This window comes from Anthonomus grandis, chromosome 11 (assembly GCF_022605725.1).
Source record: "Anthonomus grandis grandis chromosome 11, icAntGran1.3, whole genome shotgun sequence".
Lineage (NCBI taxonomy): Eukaryota > Metazoa > Arthropoda > Insecta > Coleoptera > Curculionidae > Anthonomus > Anthonomus grandis.
Genome location: NC_065556.1, coordinates 28,669,201 through 28,689,897, shown reverse-complemented (window position 1 = coordinate 28,689,897; position 20,697 = coordinate 28,669,201). Strand labels below are relative to the sequence as shown.

The 20,697-nt window shown below is 31.1% G+C and overlaps 1 protein-coding gene across 6 annotated transcripts; it reads right to left on the bottom strand.

Moving 5' to 3' along the window:
* Positions 1–273: 273 nt before the first annotated feature.
* Positions 274–19,333, bottom strand: LOC126742143 (ileal sodium/bile acid cotransporter-like). 6 transcript variants are annotated; one of them, XM_050448713.1, is made up of 9 exons: positions 19,155–19,333; positions 12,944–13,112; positions 10,542–10,661; positions 10,237–10,484; positions 9,946–10,182; positions 7,100–7,300; positions 6,855–7,041; positions 838–913; positions 274–789 (listed from the first exon to the last, which is right to left on the bottom strand). In XM_050448713.1, exons 2-9 carry the CDS (start codon positions 13,110–13,112, stop codon positions 645–647), a joined length of 1,383 nt encoding a protein of 460 aa, XP_050304670.1. In that variant the 5' UTR covers positions 19,155–19,333; the 3' UTR covers positions 274–644. The 6 variants fall into 6 exon arrangements, with proteins under 6 accessions (XP_050304670.1, XP_050304668.1, XP_050304669.1 ...); XM_050448711.1 differs by lacking the exon at positions 19,155–19,333 and adding an exon at positions 17,953–18,090; XM_050448712.1 differs by lacking the exon at positions 19,155–19,333 and adding an exon at positions 17,482–17,506.
* Positions 19,334–20,697: the final 1,364 nt, after the last annotated feature.

Below are 20,697 nucleotides of genomic sequence, written 5' to 3'. Positions count from 1 at the left end.
TTTGAAACCCTGTTGCTAATGAATGTTTTCCATCGTTGTGGAGCTGACTTGATCCAGGATAATGCAACCATGCATAAATGCCAGAAAAACAAAGCCTTTTACCATACGTCTTTATTACGAATGATATTAAATCTGCTACAAGAACTGCAGCACACAACTCTATTGGGAAGTGAAACTTGCTTTGGAGGAGCGACTTTAGATTTAAGTCGCTCCTCTAAAGCAAGTTAATTATTTTTTGCTATAAATGACGCAATACTCAATAAAATAAGTAACTCATCAACTCGTATAACTTTATTAACAAAATATTTCGCGCACATATCTTTTTATAAATAATACTAATAGTGTACATGACTGTATAAATATACTTTTCTTAATTCCAAAAATAACTAACATTCAGTTTTAAGGACAATACTATTCGAAAAAATGAGCTAAATTTACAACCAAATTAGAGCTAAAAACATTACAAATTTTGGTTTGAGATACTATACAGCTTCATATGATTTAATAAATAAAAACTTCAATATGAAAGAATGTCCTCGAAAAACTGTATAAATTCGTACTTTGCCGCATAACAAATAAAGCTTTCTTAAATTTTGACATTGACATTGGTAACTACCACTATAGCAAATTATTAATTTGTCTGTTTAGCTCAGACATGCTACCGCGCTGTCCTGTTTGCCGGTCGTTTGTCTGTAGGTTTGGCTCAATGAACTTTGACGTCTCGGACAGAGATCCGTCCCGTCGGTTTTTTGATACGGAGGTGCGAATCTGGGAACAAAATTAATTTCACTTATTAATTAATCTTAATTTTCAAGGGGTTCGTTTCATTGAACTCACCGTGCCCGTAGTTTTTTGTAAAGATAAATGACAGTTAGTGGAAACGGTGTCATTATTGCCACTGAAACGGGCGCGACTGGAAAAGAAAAAGGAGATTTAGATAGCAATGAAAATACAAATTAAATAATATTTACTTACAAAATATTAAAAACTTAAGAAGTGATGTTAAAGATAAAATAAAAAACGCATACAACAATTACATATTTACTATTATAAGGAAATATAAGTATTTATTACAAAACGTTTTAATTTCATATACCATTTTGTTCGTATCCGCAACTCAATGTGTTTTTCTAATGAAGTATTAAATGTGGGATGTTTTTGCCAGATACTATGGTAGTATTTACTCAAATAGTAAGTAACTCTAAGCAGTTTTGGACAGTAGTAATTATTTTTTTAATTTTTTCAAAATAATTACTACTGTCCAAAACTTCTTAGAATTACAAGAACAAGTAGATGTAGCAAATGAATGGTGTATGAGAAATATGTATTTATTTGCATAACTCGAAATGCTGTATCGTTTCCTATTATCGAAATAGACTTAAAGTTCTTGGAGTCACTTTAGATCTTTGAGATTCATTTTTCGCAATTGAGTTATCCATTTCCAAAACTCGTTTAGTCATTTTTTATCAAAAATTAAGTAGAGAATTAAACTACATAGTAGAATCGACTTAAATATCATAAGAAACAATACCGAAAATCGTTTTTTCTTATTTAAAATTAGATCTTACAATAAGGTACAGTTCCAAAATTTAAATTATATATTTGATTTGCTTTAACTGTCTCTGTTCTTGTATAAAGTTCCAAAACTCGCCTTATTGCCATGAAATATACTGCACCATAATATTACAGGTGCATAACCAATCTAATGCTTTATTCTATTTTAAGATTTTTGGACTATAAAAATACTGGTATATTTAACCTACATGCTAATTTATTAGAACTAGAGTTAAATATCAATTATATTCACTTAAAACACGGCGCTCTCACACAGACATGTTCTTTCTCTATAAAATAATTAACTTAATCAGATTGACTCGAGTTATTTAATATCCCAAATACCTTTCCATATACCTCAGCCAAATTTTCGAAATTCTTATTTGTCTCCAGTCTGTTTGTATAGAACCAATGTAGCAAGGAATTCGCCGTTAAGTCGTATGCTTTCCTTATATAATTCCAAATTTTTTTCTGTAGATTTATTTTGCCGCTCTCTTTCTATGTTTAAAAAGAGAAATAGAGATCCTTGTTCTAATTAACAAAAACACAAAATTAGAAACTTAGCACTCTACTGTATTTCTGCTCTTGTATTATTTTTTAATTTTGTATTAGTTAAGTATACCTGAAACACTTTGTAATTTGTGGATGTTCCTTTGGGTTTCGGCCTGTTAACATTTTATTTGTTTTTGATAAATAAATTAAAAAAAAAAAAATCAATCAAGATTTATCTTTACTTTAAAATTGTGAAGGTAAATTACCAAATAAAAACCGGCAGCCCTGAAACAACATTTCGAAAATCCGTTTCAATTAAGTATTTTATACAAACAAAAAGAGATGAAAAATTCTTAAAAATATAAAATTTTTAAGAAAGTGCAAATAAAACAAAACAGTACAGAAATTTACATACAAAAAAAATTTAGACGTTGTATCGATGAAAAAATCCAGAAAATTTGGTAAATTTTGCGTGATCAAAACTAGAATATCAATGTCTAATTTCACCTTTACAATATTTTTCAAAATTATTTTTATTAACAACTTTTGTTATCGTTAATATAGAAGAAGGATGGTTTTTTATCCTGCTAGAGGTCTGAATTATTCAAAAGCACTTAATAGATTTCAATTTGATTGTTTGCAAACAAGAAAACATAAAGTAGCATTAACTTTTTTGTTCAAACTTTTACACAACCAAATAGACTGTATTATTTAGATCTATTAAACTTACTATAGCCTCATTATATTTTAGTAATTATGCTTAAAAGTTTACTTCCATCTAGACTAAATACAGTGTACTCCGTCTATAACGTACTTATAATTCGGAACCCGCCCAAATAGTCTTCAAAGGTCATTTTACTGGATGTTATATCCAGTACTAACTAAAATTTCAACTCTGGCTATCGTTAAATATTTTTGCTCGATTGCCAGTAATTTTCCGGTTGTAACGTACAAAGGTACGTTATAAACAGAGTAATTTTCCACCTCTGTCGAGGATTCCCATGAATCGATACTGAGAAGTTTCTCTGTCGTCGCGCGTTGGCACCGAGGCCGCCGGAGATTTCCAGTTCACGACTCTGAGAATTTTTATAGAACATGCAAAATGAGATGACCGGTAGTTTTAGATTGGACATTGCGTGTTATTGTGCGAGTGCGAGTTTTAGTAGATTTTTTGGTAAAATGACGGATAAGCGCAGAGCTATAAATTTGAAAGAAAAAATAATACAACAGTCTCTACAATTTGGAGTAATCGTGAAAAAATCAAGCGAGCAAGTGAAAATAAATCGCAAAGAATTAAGAAAATTAGGAATCCCGTACGCCCAGATATGGATCAAGCTCTTATTCGATGGTTTGAGGTGAGAAGATCCGAAAATATTCCTATAAGTCGACCACTTTTAAAAGCAAAAGCGGAAGATTTCTAAGGGATTACACGGTGGAGATTTTAAGTGCTCTACGGGTTGGCTCGAGCGTTTTAAAGTTCGTCACAACATCAATGTCGGCAAAGTGTCCGGTGAAGCAGGAGATGTTAGCAGGGAAGCTGTGGTGAACTGGTTAACCGAGAAATGGCCAGGTATTGCACAAAATTACAGCTGTGAAGATATTTTTAATGGGGATGAGACCGGTACACTGAAATTTAGAGGAGAAAAGTGTGTGGGAGGCAAACAATCAAAGCTATGATACACCGTTTGGGTTTGTGCAAATATGACAGGTAGTGAAAAATGTAAACTTCTTGTCATTGGTAAATACGAACGACCGGGGTGCATGAAAAATATTAAAAACCTGCCCGTTATTTATAAATCGAATAGACGCGCATGGATGACTTAAGACATTTTTATTAATTATTTAAAAGAGTGGGATGAAAAACTAAGGTGTCAAAAAAGCAAAATATTGCTTCTAGTAGACAATTGTGCAGCTCATCCAAAGAATGTAGATCTGACAAATATCAGATTAGAATTTTTGCCTCCCAATTGCACTTCTGTCATACAACCAATGGATCAAGGCATAATAAAATGCCTGTAGATATTTTATGTATCGCCTAATTCAAGCATTGGATAATGCGGAAACGTTCAATCTAACAATTTTAGACTCGATAAAAATAATTGCGAAATCTTGGAATGAGGTTTCACAAAAAACGATTCAAAACTGCTTTCGACATGATGGTCTAGTGAAATCGATCGATGAGTTTGATTCAGATGATGACTTGCCTCTGAATCAGTGGTACGAGAAATATAAAAGTGTTGATGATGATGATGATGACTGGGATATTCCGCTAAGTGATTGGTTGCAAAATCACCGCCAAGACGTAACTACTGTAGAAAAATATCTTCCTGAACTGGATAATTTTACGACCATCGACGATAATCTGGTAGCAACGGAGACCTTAACGGATTGCGACATTATTGCCGAAGTTATAGAATCAAACTGTTAATTTAAGTTCCGATAACGCAAGCAACGGCGATGATGATGGACCAGTGAGCGAACCCATTCCAAGTTATTGTGAAGCACTTTGTGCAATTAAAACTGTTACGAATTTCTTACAATTTACTGATTACGGATCTAATGATACAATTTTACAAGCCTCGTTAAAAATTGAGAAGCACATCTAGAATTTCAAATTGTATAAAAAAAATCAGCAAACAAAAATAACACGTAATTTTTTTGAAAAATCGTAACTAATAAATAGTACAGATTTATTTTGATTACATATGTATATGTATCCTATTTCAATGTTATATGTTACATATTAATATTATATCTTCTTTTTGTTAATTTAGTCCTTTAATTAAAACAAATAAATCTTTACATATTTATTTTTATGGGTTTCTTTCATAGCGTACCTCCGGTTATAAAGTACTAATTTTATTCACCCTAGAGGGTACGTTATAACCGGAGTTCACTGTATATCCCTATTTATAAAGAGATAAAAGATGGTAACACAATGGTACTAATCTCTATACCCTCCTTGTTTTTTAAGGACTTTTCTGATTTTTTCAGCTTTCCTTTACAAACCTTTATTCGTCCAGTTTGTAAAAAAAGAGACAAAACGAATATAAAATTAACCAATTCAGATACTTTCTAACCCTGCCAAAGTATTTCTGTCTTAAATGTATTTTACGTAATTTAATGATTGCTACCCAAGAGATCTCCGGTGCTTTCAATCTTCGAGAACAAATTAATTTTATATACACTGAGTTTAAAAATGCTTTTGACAAAGTTACTTCTGGCACGTTATTAGTTAAATTAAAAAAAAAATTCAATGATTCCATGACAATTTAATATATTTTTTTAAAAGATATCTTTGTGTGAAAGGGAGCATTCAGTGAATATTACAGGATCTAAATCTCAACACCTGGTGTAGCACAGGGTTCCAATTTGAGTCCCCTCTTATTAATTATTAATAGCATTATAAAAGTTTTAAAAAAATCAACAGCTTTATTATTTGCTAAATGACTCAAAGACTTATATAATAAGAAAAAGCCCTGTTGACTACACAAAGATTTGGATAGCATTGTTTCTTGATCAATCGAGAATAAAATATACTTTAATATAGGTAAATGTGTAACTCCAAAGAACAAAAATAGTATCATGCACTCCTACAAATTAAATAACGTACCGTTTAAACGCGTCAATAAGTTTATTGATTTAGGAGTAGTTTTTGATAAAAAATTAACATTTGTACCTCATTTTAAATACAAATAAAACCTTTCAAATTTATAGCAAGACATAGTAAAGAATTTAATAATCCAGCATGTTTGCCTACATAAGGAATTTATTAGAATATGCCCGCAATTTGGCTGTAGTGTATCTTTTTAAATGAGTAAATGGCTTTATTGATGATTCACTATTTTTATATAATTTCAATTACTCTTAATGTAATTGAAAGTAGTCGTCCATTTTTCTTAAGAGATTTAGTTTTTACAAAAAACAACAAATTTGGTCACAGTCTCGAACTTATTAAACTTATATTAACACGTGTTTCGCTCCTAAAAGCATAATCAGATCTGATGAACAGTTGCTAAAATGTACGTTCTTAAAGACAGCAAACTTGAGGAGTGCACACTACTGGTAGATTATAAATACTCTTGGTTTTACCTAATAGGCATCTAAATTCTCCTCTTTTTAGTATGTGTAATCTGTATAATAAAATGTAGCATAATAAAAAATAATTTAATTAGTTCATAGTTCCGTGGAATAAAATCTGTAAAGTGCAAATAAATAAATCTTTATGCTAAAATAGCATGGAATTAAAGGGTCCAAACCCTAACTGACTCAAATTAAATAAATGTACTTTAAGAGTAATTAACATATAATAATAAATTCGGACGGCATACGCATTTTTGATTATAGTAAATTCCCAACCAGGGAGCCAGACATAAGCAAACCTGCATGGTTTCCACTTGGTCAATGCACCGTAAAACCGGTCAATAAGTTGGTCTCTTGGTTATGAATGAATAATAACTTGCGTCGTATTAACATTTCTTTATAGTTACATTTATTAGGAAAATGTAACTGTAGAACAAAGCTTCCGTTAAAAAAATGGAACAAATTTATCGAGTAGAATTTTCTATATCCACATGTTGACAAAATGCAAACAACATTTAAACCTTTAGCGTGTAAAATGTATACACTTTAACCAAGGTGCAAAAATTTGACAAAAATGCGTTTCGATTTCTGTGACCTCGAAAAAGTGGTCTCAGACAAACCGCACGGATCAAAAAATACCATCGATCATGTCAAATATATATGATCCGATTTCTCGCTGAAATATTAACATTTCTTTTACAGAAATTCATTAAAGAATCGCTTACCTGTAGTAAGATCTGCATGCAGCGGTTCCAAAGCGAACCGCAACAAAAATATCGCGATTCCGGTATTTTGTATTCCGGTCTCGATTGCAATAGCGAGAGCATCCGGGGCGGGTTGTTTGAAAATTTTCGCTAAAATGTAACCCAGTAAATACCCTAACCATGGCAGACCCATGCCAGCCACCACAATCTAAAAAGCGAACAGAAAATTAAGACTCAATTGAGACAAACGTGATTTCTTCACTTACTCTCCACGAAAAAAGCTCGAATAAATACAAATTCGTCACAATAGCGAATATGATGATGAACAATATTAAAAGGGAGGAGAATCCTTTTAATATCCTGCCTAAAAATGCACCAGTTTTCTTCAAGTATCTATTTATTAAGTAACCGATTGTTAAAGGAACTACTAAGGCGAACACGTAGCTCGAGATGTGACCATAAGGAACCTGCAAATCATTAAATCATACAATAAATTCAATTCAATTCAATTCAATTCAATATAAAATATTACAATTCTAAGAATATAAAGCACCTAGATACCAGAGTATCTGTATGTGCTATGGTAGAAACAATTTAAAAATTCTAATATATCAATGTTGTTACCCTTAGCAGGCTAGCCGTTATATAAATTAGTTCACAATATTTAACATTTTAAATAAGTTTACCCAAAACTACATAACAAAAATCAAAAACCAAACAATAAAAATGAGAAAAAGAGAAAAAAAAAAAAAAGATTCATATACTATATACACATATACATTTTAACTACAAAGGTATTATGTAGTATTTTACAGAATTTTCTAGTCTTTGGTACCTAAAACCTATAATATTTGAAACAAAATAAATAATTGAATAAATGTCCATACTGAGATTTTTTTCTTTTTCCCTTATGCATTTATGTTGTGATTGCTATCGAGTAAGAAAATAAAAAGTTTGGTGAAAAGCAGAATATTGATACAAGCACATATGATCAATCAACAAAATTTTCTTTTGTTTCCTAATATATAACTTAGGGCATGCTCATTAAACTTTTTGTAGTATTTCTGTTGTTTGACATTTTCTGGGAGAAGGTTATAAAATTTTGGAGCTAAAAATACTGCCGAATGTTAACCAAAATCTCGAATCATATAAGGTAGTACAATTTGCTGGTGTTTATTAGCTCGGGTTTGGTGTCTATGGTTTATTATACTTTGTTTACCATAGAATTTATGAACATAAGAGCAACAGGTTGTTATAAAAAGAGTTTTAAAATCTTGTATTTCAGAATTATATAATTGCTTTGTTGAAAATAACCTAGGTCTCTTTAACATTATCTTTACTATTGAGTTTTGTATTGTTTTAAGATTTTTTAGACTGTTTTCATATGCCCCACCCCAAATCAATATCCCATACCTTAATAGGGGTTCCACGAGAGCTTTATAGATCAACACAATCAGTTTTCTGCACAAAATTTCCCTTAGTAAATAAAATTTATGTAAGAGTGCCTTTATCTTTTTTGTTAAATAATCAATGTGTATATCCCATTTTAGATGTTTGTCTATATGGACTTCCAAATATTTTATAGAGTTTACCTGTGCAATTGGTTCATTAATATTGTTCACAATAATATTTTGAAAGTTTGGTCTATTTAAACTGTTTATGGAAAATGCTATATATTTAGATTTTTTTGGATTTAGTGACAATTTAAAGGTGTCGAAAAAATTTTTGATTAATGATAGACCTTCTTGAAACTTAACTTTTGCCTCTTGCCATGTGTCTCCAATAAATATAATTCCTGTATCATCTGCATAGGATATTACTTTGCCAGGAGTTTTTATATCATTCACTGCATTTATATAAACATTGAAAAGTAGGGGTCCTAGTACAGTGCCCTGCGGTATTCCAATTTTAATGATATCAGGATCGCTAAGGTTACTTTTTATCTTGGTGTATTGCATTCTGTTTGATAGATAACTCTGTAAAAGTTGTAATACTTTGCCTCTGATACCATATTTTTCTAATGTTTGTAATAATATTTGGTGTGACACTGTATCGAATGCTTTTGTTAGGTCGAGAAACACCGCAAGGCACTTTTTATTTTTGTCCATACTTTTAGTTATATCACTAACAAGCTCATATATAGCATCTATTGTACTGACTCCTCGAGTAAAACCAAATTGATTTTTTGATAGTACATTATTTTGGTCAAAATAACATAACAGTCTATCCTTAAAGCATTTTTCGAAGACTTTTCCCAGGTTAGAGATGACACTTATTGGTCTATAATTATCCATCAATTCCTTACTTCCGGACTTAAAAACTGGACTCACCACAGATACTTTAAAATGACTTGGCACTACACCAGTTTTAAAAATTAAGTTTATAATATGTACAAGTGGTGGTAAAATGTGCATATGGAGCAGTTTTAAGATTTTTGCAGAAATTCCATCTTTACCAGGTGAGCCATTATTTTTTAAAGAATTTATATATTTAATTATCTCATTCTGAGTAACGGGTTTCAAATACATGGAGTTTGGGAATGTCCTGTTTATTGTGAAGGGGTGAGGGGGAGTATTAATGTTTTTTGATAGGTTTAAACCAACATTCATAAAATGCTTGTTAAAATGATTAGCGATCTCTATAGGATTTATTATTTGATCACCATTTTGCGACCTAATCATTTTTATTTCCCCCTTACCCTCATTCCCATTTTCATTTACAGCCTCATTTATAAAATTGTATATTTTTTTTATGCTATTACTATTTTCCTGAATTTTATTTTTGTAGTAATCATTTTTTGTATTTTTGATCAGATTATTCAGTTTATTTCTGTACTGTTTATATTCAAAGATTTTTTCTGGTGTAGGATTTTTCCTTAATTTTTGTTTTAATTTGTCTCTATTTTTTATTGAAGTAATTATACCTTGCGATATCCAAGGTTTAATTTTTTTAACTCTTGTGTTCAACACTCTTTCATAGTATGACTGGTTTATTATTTCAGATATATTTTTTACCAAAAGATTCAAGGCTAAGTTAGGGTCGTTTTGTGTAGATATTTCATTCCAGTTTCTGTTTTTGGCAAATGATAAATTAAAATATGGGGAAGACGTACCTCTAAGTGAGCATCAGTAAAAATGGTCCTGCCCAAAGTAAAAAGCCACACGGGCATCATACCGAAGGCGGCTATGGTACTAATAGTAGTCATTAAAATTGACAGATCTATATTACCGTCCAAGATGGCGGTCCATATGTTCGAGGCGCCCCCTGCCGGTGATACTCCGGTGAAAAACATTCCTAATCGCATGGCGGGATCATTGGGGAATAATAGATAACCGATTATATAACTGAGCTAGAAAAATGCTTAACTGTCACAAAGGATATGATTCACAAGAGGTTGACTTACCAGTGGCATAACAATGAACTGACCACAAAACCCTATGACTGGCCCAACGGGTTTTTTAATGAGATTCTTTAATTCGGCCCATTGAACCACGCAACCGAAGTTAATATAAATAATTGCCACTAAGGTTGCAGTGGATCCGGTGAAAATTCGGTCTATAAGTCGCTGTTTCCTGAGACATTTCACTTTGAGGTGGTTTTCGCTGGCTTTTTCGTTGGTCAACTTGTTTTTGCAAGATATCACGGTTTGGCCTAAAGGACGCCACGGAATAATACAGCGAAATTAATACATTCAGTACAATAACTTACCTAAAAAGTTTCCTGTTAAGTTAAAAGACCCCGTTTGGTTCGGATGGCGCAGTACAATTTCTTTTTCGATAAAGGCGACGTGCAGATTCTCGCTATAGAGAACACATTCGGTAAGTCCATCTAAATAATATAAAATGAAATTTATTTAAGAAAAAACATTGTAAGCACATATGGTGGTAAAGGTTGGAAGTGGAAGCATTGAACTTTTTTTACTCTCAAAGGAACTCATAGACAGCTAAAAATGTTCTTAACTCAAAGTGAGGGATTACGCATTGATTGATTTAATTGAAATTTATTTTGCAGGCAGTCAAAATGCCTAGAAGAAGAATTTTTTCCAATTCAGGCGAACTAATAATTGTAATCTCCAGAGAGTTACCTATCCAGTATCCATTGATTGGTGAGATAGTTCTTGGAAATTTTAATTTACTTTGTGATTAATATGGTCCGATCCTCGATGCTAATAGAATATAATTTGTCATCAAAATTGAAACTCCCAATGAACACTTTGATCTGTTTCTAAAATATTACGACTTTTTTTAAATTTTTATAAAATCAAGCTCTTTTTCACTACTCAATAACTCAAAAAAGGTTGTAAGCCCCTTTTTCGTAAAGAATCATCCATCAGCTTTCATATGAAACTAAAATCAATCAAATCGATACAGGAGTTTTCAAGATATTTGAGTTTTTGGACAGCCTTTGACAGAATCAAGATTTTTTAAAAATCACGGACTAACTCCTCAATAAATCCAAAACGGTTGTAATAATTTATTTTATGATTAAGATGATCTGACACTCAATGCTAAGGAAACATGATTTGTCACCAAAATTGACATTCCCAATGAACATCCTGCTCTGTTTCCAAAATAAATCGATTTTTGTAAAGCCTCTAACAAAAACCAAGATTTTTGTCAGTATTTTGAAAAACTACTCAATAACTCCGAAACAGTTGTAATTACACGGGAATTTATAAAAACATTTTTTTGCAAAGAAACTCACCAGTTTTCAAAGGAAACTAAAATCAATAAAATTTATACAGGAGTTTCTAAAATATTTCGATTTTTGTAAAGTCCAAGATAAAAGCCTAAGATAATATCAGGGTTTTGTTCAACTTCTTAACTAATTACTTAATAGCTTCAAAACAGTTATATTTACAAGGAAACTTGTAAGAACCTTTTTGGTAAAGAAACTCATCAGCTTTTATCTGAAACTAAAATCGTTACATGAATTTCCGAAATATTTAGATTTCTGTAAAGCCTTTGACAGAATCGAGATTTTTTTTAATTCCTGGCCTAACTCTTCAATAAATCCAAAACGGCTTTATTTACACGGAAGTTTGTAACCATCTTTTTAGTAAAGAAACTGATCAGCTTGCATATGAAACTAAAATCAATAGAATCGTTACATGCATTTTCAAAATATTTAGATTTCTGTAAAGCCTTTGATAATATCAAGGTTTTGTTCAATCCCTTGACTTAATAGCTCCAAAACAGTTATATTTCCAAAGAAACTAAATAACCACCTTTTTGGCAAAAAAAACTCATTAGATAAAACTAGAGTCAATAAAATCGTTACATGCTTTTTCAAAATAACTAGATTTCTGTAAAGCCTTTGACATAATCAAGATTTTTTTCATCCCTAGATTAAAGTCTCTTAAACTACTCAATAACTTCAAAACAGTTATAGTTGCAAGGAAACTTGTAAGGAGCTTTTTGGTAAACAAATTTATTAGCTTTTATATGAAAAACTAAAATTAATAAAATCGTTGCATACATTTTCAAACTATTTAGATTTCTGTAAAGCCTTTGACAGAATCAAGATTTTTTCAATTCCTGGACTAAATCTTCAATAAATCCGTAACAGTTGTATTTACAAGGAAGCTTGACCAACCTTTTTGGTAAAGGGACTCACCAGCTTTCATATAAAACTAAAATCAATAAAATTCTTATATGTGTTTCCAAAATATTTAATTTTTTGTAAAATCAAGAAATTTTTAACCCCTTGACTAACTATCAATAACTTCAAAACGGTTGTAGTTAGGATGGTGGATAATATCAAGGCTTTATTCAACCCCTTGACTAATCACTTAATAGCTCCAAAACGGTTATATTTACAAGGAAGCTTGTAAGAACCTTTTTCGTAAAGAAACTTATCAGCTTTCATATGAAACTAAAATTAATAACATCGTTTTATAAGTGTACAAAATATTTCGATTTTTGTAAAGCCTTTGACAATATCCAGATTTTCCAAATTAATTAATATTTTAACGACCACCTTCTTTTCCATGAATCTTTTTTGAAGAAAACTTTTCTCTACACATCAGTCCGTCAAACTTAAAGGGAAGGAGGATTCAACAGCATCGACAAAATATATTAATTTAGTTAATAAAAACGTCCGTTTCTTACCAGTATTAGTTACATTATACTCCACAGTGACGTTATCATACATAAAAAGAGTAACATTCTTCGGGTTGAAGGTTATGCTCAGGTAGCTCTTGACTAGTACTGCATGACATACCAGGAGCAATGTAAATATGACTATTAAAGATTGCAGGAAACCGGATATAGGACACATCTGAAAAACAATGATAATAAAACTTATAGGTAAACTATTGTCTCTATAATACCTTTAAAAAAACTAATATAGTAAACTATATACAAATATATGCTCTTGACCCCGTACTAATAATCAACCTTTTGCCAGCTCATAAAAAATTCATTAAATTTTTTTTTTTGCAATTCATATTACGTGAACGACGTCTAATCAATGTAGCCACTATATAGTCGATCTTTATATTGATTAATGCGCGAATATACGGTACAAGGCTGACTAAACGAAATACCGCATAGCGCGATGTATTTACTTAAAGTACCCGCTGAAACTGAAATTATATTTTTCACTTACTTTTAAATGTTGCGAAACGGTTACGTGACGTCGAATATAAGATTTTTATTTTGAAACCTTGACAAGAGAAACAAAAAGAGAACTATTGGAATTTTATTATTATGGCCAACAGGAGGACGTGCTATAGTGAGAGTAGTTTGCATGTATGAAGACGCATAGGACGTCATTACATAATATTGCCAAGGAGAAATCCATTAATTAAGGATGTTCAGTCTTCTTAATTATTATGTTATTAAGTAGGTTTCTGGAAAATAGTTGTAAAAATGCTAGTAATATATTAAACATGGGGAAATCTAAGTCTATATATAACGAGAGAGCTGTAGATAAGTATTGTGGATAGTAGGTTACAAAGATTTGTAAAGAAATGCTGAAGGCATATATAGGAAATAAGGATAAATTACTAATAATTGTGTGTGTACATAATTTTTTTTTTAATTTCTAATGTAAAATGCTTGTAAGTAATACAATTTTTTGGCAAGGCATAAAATTTATTTTTAACTCGATATGATATTTTCTTTTTTGTGAAAATATTTGTTATCAGAATGTTTTCGTCAATCAGTACTTTTAGAGATCAGTGTCTATGGATAGCGTTATTTTTTAATTACTAAAATATAACACATCTATTAAACCTTCTATACACAAAAAGGGATTTACTTTTAAATTCGTTTATTTAAACAAAATTTAATGTAACAAACCTAAATTTAAATCAGTGCTTTAAACACTTGCCTTGAGAATCAGAATTAATTTAATTTACCATTATAATTATTTAGTTGTTTTATTTGATAATTTGTTAAACATTTTAAATGCATCTGTAAAGTGAATTACATCTGTGCTGGTAAGCAAATTATAATTAAAAACTATTTTAAGAATTGTGTTTTGTAATATTTGTGCTTTATGAAAAATTAACTCCGCACACATATACCAGATTGGCAAAAGATATCTGGAGTATGTTAAAATGAATGCATTATAAGCTTTCAATTTGTTTTTTTTCAACAAAATAAAAAATAATAATGTATATAAAGCATTAAAACTATTTTTTCAGAAATTTTAATTATGTGATGTGAGTAACTTAACTAAATTTTCATCCACACTTAAAAATTTTTTATACATGATAATTTCTCTAAAAATACACTACCATTAATATTAATATTCAAATGATTTATTATTTAATAATATTTACTTGTCTCTTGAGGTCCTTATTAATCAAATTATTGAGTACACCTGTTCCTTTCTATAGTAAACCAGTCTCCAAAAGTAAAATATGTTGCTTCAAGCACATTGAAAAATTTAACACATAGCAGGAGTACAATAGGGGCCCGAGGACAGACTTATTGTGCTAGAAAGCCATTCACTATTTGTTTGTTTTAATTTACTGTTTAACTACTGTTTCCTGTTAATTTAAGTATATTTTTATTAAATTATACATGACTGAAATCCCAATGGTTTATCGATGCTTACCACCTCAAAGGCTTTCCTTAAGTCAATGAAAACTGCTATAACTACTTGTTTTTTAACCAGAGCCTCTGATATATAGTTTATAAAATCCGAGCAGTAGCAAGTGTCCTACTGTTTCTTATAAAACTGTGGGTACTAAAATAAAGGTTAACATCCTCTGCTTAATTGAACTTATGAACCCAAAGTTTTTAGACATGATTTCCTGTCTACCTTTATACCTTCAATCTTACCTTAGCCTATAAAATGGTAATATCGGGTGCAATATGATTAACAGTAAAGTAAAGTAAAATGTAAAATAAAGTTTATTCATGCTTATGAAAATAAAATGTTCTTATAATCGTCACAAGTAGATAAATACATATTAAAAAATTATTTTACTTATAACTTATTAAAGTTTAAAACCCTTATCTAAAATATTTAAAAAATAACACCCAAGATACAATTTCACGAATACTAAATAAAATAATCACAATTTCAATCTCCTAAAACCTATTTTTGTTTCATTTTCACCAATTTTCACAGTTGAGCTTGTAGATACTCATCAAAGCTATAGAAGGCTCTATCAGCAAGTAATTTTTTTACTGAGGCAGCAAAAAGTTTTTCATTTAGAGCTTTAATATTATTAGGAAGTTTATTAAAAAAGCTTGGGGCATAATAAATAGTTGAGATACGAGATTTATTGAGTCTTAGAAAGTGCATTTCCAGGAAATCTACCTGTCGAGTGCTGTGAGTATGAATTTCTGATCTCTGGGTATATTTATGAAAATTATTTTTTGTATATATTAGACATTCAAAGATATACCGTGATGGAAGTGTAAGGATTTTAAGTTTTTTGAGAGTCTCTCACATGGTTCCTGAAACCCAGACCCTCGACAACCCTCAGAGCTCTTCTCTGCAGTTTAAAGATTCTCCTAGCTTGAGGTGCATGACCCCAAGCCAAGAGACCATAATTGCAGGTGGACTGTATTAGCTCATGGTAAACCATTAACAAAACATCCTTATTTACTGTGCCTTTTAAGAAATATTTGTTTTGCCAATTTATTTACAATGAACTCCACATGCTTATAAAATATCATAGTAGGATCTAAGTGAACACCCAAGAATCTCACCCCATCCGAACTCTTCCTCCATTTTGTTGACATTTAGGCTATTTGCACTGAACCACTTGCCCAAATCTGACTTCACCTCCACCAGCATCAGCTCCAGTTCTTGCAAACTAGTACTCCTGCAAATAGGAGTAGTGTCGTCAGCAAACAGCAGCAGCCTAGACTCATTGAAATAAATAATAAAGAGGAGTGGCCCCAAAATAGAACCCTATGGCACACCATGAGTTATTTTGCATTCTTCTGATAAAGCTCCACCCGAACAGGTTTTCTGTACACATACAACAAGATAAGTTTCAAGAAGTGATAAACTGGGTGGGGTCAGACCATAAAGTTTAATCTTGCTCAGAAGGATCCTATGGGATATGCAGTCCCATAGGATCTCATATGGGATATAGGATATGTGTTGTTTTTTCCTAAACCCATACTGAAAGTATTTTGTTCAAAATAGATATAAAGTTGATTTTTTAAAAGTAGCTCAAAAACCTTTGATATTATTGGAATCAAAGATACTGGACGGTAATTATTTAAATCATCTCTTTTTTTTTTTAAATTGGTATGATCTTTTGAAATTTAAAGCCGCTTGGGTAGATGCCTTCCCTTATACATAAATTTAAAAGCTTTGTTAAATTATATATTAAATGCTCTTTTAATTGTTTTGAAGAGGGACATTCATTCCATATATGTCTCTAGAATGTTTATTTTTTAAATTACTTATAGCATCTCTAACTTGTATATACGTCACTTCACTAAAAGAAAAACCCCCCACAGGGACACCCGACAGGCAGGCCTGATCCATAAATGATTCAGCAGTGGCCGTGGCCAGTGAAATCTTCTTGAGAGATTCCACAGCTCTACCTGAAAAAAATGTATTGAAGACCCACGGGCTGCTCACTATTCACCTTCTTTCTTTGGCCATTTACAATCTGCCAAGCAGCTTTCGTTCTATTATCAGCCTGTAGTATATATTGACAGTTTGCCACCCTTTTTGCAGATATAATTTCTTCCCTATAATTTTTTCTAAAGATTTTGACCTGTTCTACAAGTTCTAGACATTTATTATTGCTATACAAGGAGTTGAAATGCAAGGTTTCGCGCATTTGCTTTAAGTGATCATTAAACCAAGAAACCTGACAATTTCCCACCACACTCTTCTTTTTTACTGAGAATGATGCATCCATTGCATTCACTAACAAACCAATAAAAAATGATGCTATCTCATTTAAAATATCAGGGGACCATAGAAAACTCATGAACATGTTTTGAATACCCCTCTGTGTTATTGGTCTATGAAAAATTTGCTTTGTGTGAGTTGTACTTTGCATGTTTAGAAAATGAACTTTATGATCTGAAAGAACAGCTGCAAGAACATTTACTGAGTATCTCTAAAGTTAACAAAAATATTATTAATGCCTCGTACTTTCAAAAATTTACATTTAGAAGAATACATTGTTGAGTATCATAATAAAAAAAAAACTTACCATATTCGCACATGCACAAAGTTTTTAGAAAACTGTATTAATGATTTACACTAACTTTGTAATAAATTTATACAATTTTGTAAAATAAATGCGATTAATTATCTTGTTGTGTTTGTTTTAATCTGTTTACAGCAGAATAAATTGGTTTTCATTTTCAAACTTTGCCATATAAGGTGATCTTTATTTCTTAGCATAACTTTTTTACAGTAAATATTTTGCTTCATCATCTCACCATGTAACTATGTACATAAAAAATTAAAAAGTATAAATAAGACATGTATATAATTGCTCCATCAAGTGTATGCTTACATTTACATTGAACTTTACTTAAAAAAATTAAATAATATTGACTCATTTTAAACAATGGATTCAAAAAAATCACTTGTTTGAGTAGCATTGCACAAAAAAACCCAATAAAAAACATTATTTTCGCTTAAAGATAAATAATAACACAAAGTTGTATAATCTTACCCGCATTTTGGCCACACTCAAATTTGGACAGAACTAAAGTGAAAATTCCCACATAATTCTTATTTATCCCCCGAGGATATCAGGAATAAACCACATATGCCACAAACATTATTTACTAGAAAAACATATTTTTGTTATTGCAGCTGGATGGAGAAAAAGTATTTTAAGATTAAATCTGTGCGGTTCAGATAAAATTAAACTCTTTAGGTAAAAGACATTGCAAAATCGAATTTCCTGTTTAAAACTTGTTTGTAAAACATTTTGGGATCAGATCAGGTGAAAGTCAGGTAAATATTACATATGATTAGCTCACAGTGGTTCACTTTCTCTGATATATATAAGTTTTTTTATGGAACTAATTTATAATAAATATGTTCCTACCATTTCTCTCTCACAGACCGAGTCTTTGTCACATGAACTAGAGTTGAACTGAAATGAATACTAAAGAAACTAATTTGATCCATGAAAAGGATATCAAGTAAATAAGTAGATTAAAGGATTGCATGTAAATTAGTCCTTGGGTCATGTTTCATTTGGGGTAAATTTGACTTTGTATTATTTACAGAGTAATTAAGCTAAGTGGTTTTCTTACATGTTATTAAATAGTAATTTTCTTATTATTTAGTTAGCTTTAGTTATTTCAGGTAGTTGAGCACTAAAGCATCATTTACTGCCTAAACGGGTATATTTGCTCCTTCTTCTGAGAGAAAATTATTATTTCATTCATCCTAGATAGTTCAATAAAAAAAAATTCAAGGGTTTATCAAGGGTAATAGTTGCTCATTCTTTAAATGCCTAGGAATCATTAATGCAAGTAGTTCAATTTCTTGAAAATATGTTCAAAATGCCCATCTCAATCAGTACAGTTTTACTATTAAACAACCTTTGGCTATATAAGTTTATGAATCTTCTCGGAAATCATTTAATTTCGCTTTGTACTATAAAAAGTTTAATGAAGGTCAGTAGCAATAAGCACTGTTTAGATAGGGCAGTAAAAAAAGATAATGTATCCTTTTACACTGCTTGGTCTGCCTTTAATTAACCTTGAATGCATTTCAAATTGATGTTTACTCCTTATCTAATCAGGTTATATCATGCTCAGATATCATTATGCAATAATAGATCAACAAGTAGGTAACCGAATCAAACTAAGGCTACTTTGGGGCCTTAACCTAACCTCAAACTAAATTAACTTCGCTTACCTTTTACATTTGACGGCTATAATCCTATCTAATATTTCAGTCACAGATTGAACTTCTTGCACATTATTACACAGCATTGGCCATTGATTCTTATTTAAATTTAAATCACTTTCCTTTCCACGAACCAACCTTGTTGCCGTGTGGAAGGATCATCATGTGCCTTGGAATAAGTGGGAATTTTAGGGAAAAAATGCACATTCGGCAACGTTGGAAAAATATTCGACAAGGCATGACGACAGTACTTTGGAACTTGTGGTACGTCAACTCCATGGCTTTTTTATGGGTAGTACTTCTTAAGAATTTGTTTAGTGGGCTTTCTATATGTCTAGCGACATCTAACGGAAAAACTTGGAAGGAATAACACAGAATTCTTCAAAAGATAGGAAAACTTTTACAGGAAAACGCTCACTTTTGTGGACTGGATATACAGTAGGGCTGGGTAAACGTGGAATAAACATTCGAAGGACCAGCGTTTTGTGGTATTCTTTTCTTAGAGTGAGGAGTGAGATAAAGCCTTTGGACGTGAAGTCAATTGATTATCAGTTAGTCCAGTAGCAACAAAATAAATTGCAGAAGTTTTCCATTCGTATAACATTTAAATATGCCAGAATGATTGTATTATGTGCTAATAAATAAGAACATTTTATTTATTATTAATAAAATAGGTGTAACTATTAATACAGGTGCTACTGAGCTAGTATTTTGTGCTATGCCTTTCTTAGAGTGAGATAAAGTGTCTTGAAGTGAAGTAAGTTATTTATCAGTCAGTCCACTCGATTAACAAAATAGATTGCAAAAGTTTTCAATTCGTATAACGCAATGCTAATAAATATTAAAAGTTTATTTATTATTAATAAAATGGGTGTAAATATTGATGTGGTTGCTACAGAACTATTGTTCAACATATTTTACTTACAACGCAAAAATCTTTCCGCATCATTCCTTAACCAGTTGTTTTTTGTCATCCTTTTAATTTGACAAAAAAGCGGTATGAAGGTTGAATGTGGCGGGACGGAATAGTCTGCCACCCAAGATGGCCGATTGATGATTGTCTAATATTTGACGTACATCAAATATGACAATAGTGACATTTTAACTGTCGTTTTTGACAATTGTCTTTTTTAAGTTTTCTTTGGGTTTTGGGTGGAAAACAAGCCAAGCCTCATGATTTTCTTCCAATTTAAAGTTTTTAAGTAATTTTATAGCTTTTTGTAGTTTCTTTGAGTTCTGGGTTGATACATTATTTTACAAACGTGCCAACATCGAATCATCGTGCAACTACATAGAGCAGGAGACAGGTACATTTCAATTATGACATACCCAAGTGTTTTCTAATAATGTTTAGGTGTATCTTGGATGTATTATCATTTTCCAGGATATAATTATAGATTTAATCCTATTTTGGACATATCTATGCCACTGTTCTCAATTTAACTTTTTTTTTACAATTCAGTTTTAATTCTTGAACCTTCACTGGGAAAATATGAAGTATTTCCTTTTCCTTGTCTTCATCTAGATTAAGATATTCATGCAAATATCCTTT

Excerpts from the sequence above, each read along its gene's own strand:
- LOC126742143 (XM_050448710.1), bottom strand. Across the intron at positions 7,301-9,945 it reads TTACTGATGCTCACTTAGAG|GTTCCTTATGGTCACATCTC; the intron begins GTACGTCTTCCC and ends AATGATTTGCAG. Across the intron at positions 914-6,854 it reads GCATGCAGATCTTACTACAG|TCGCGCCCGTTTCAGTGGCA; the intron begins GTAAGCGATTCT and ends TTTCTTTTCCAG.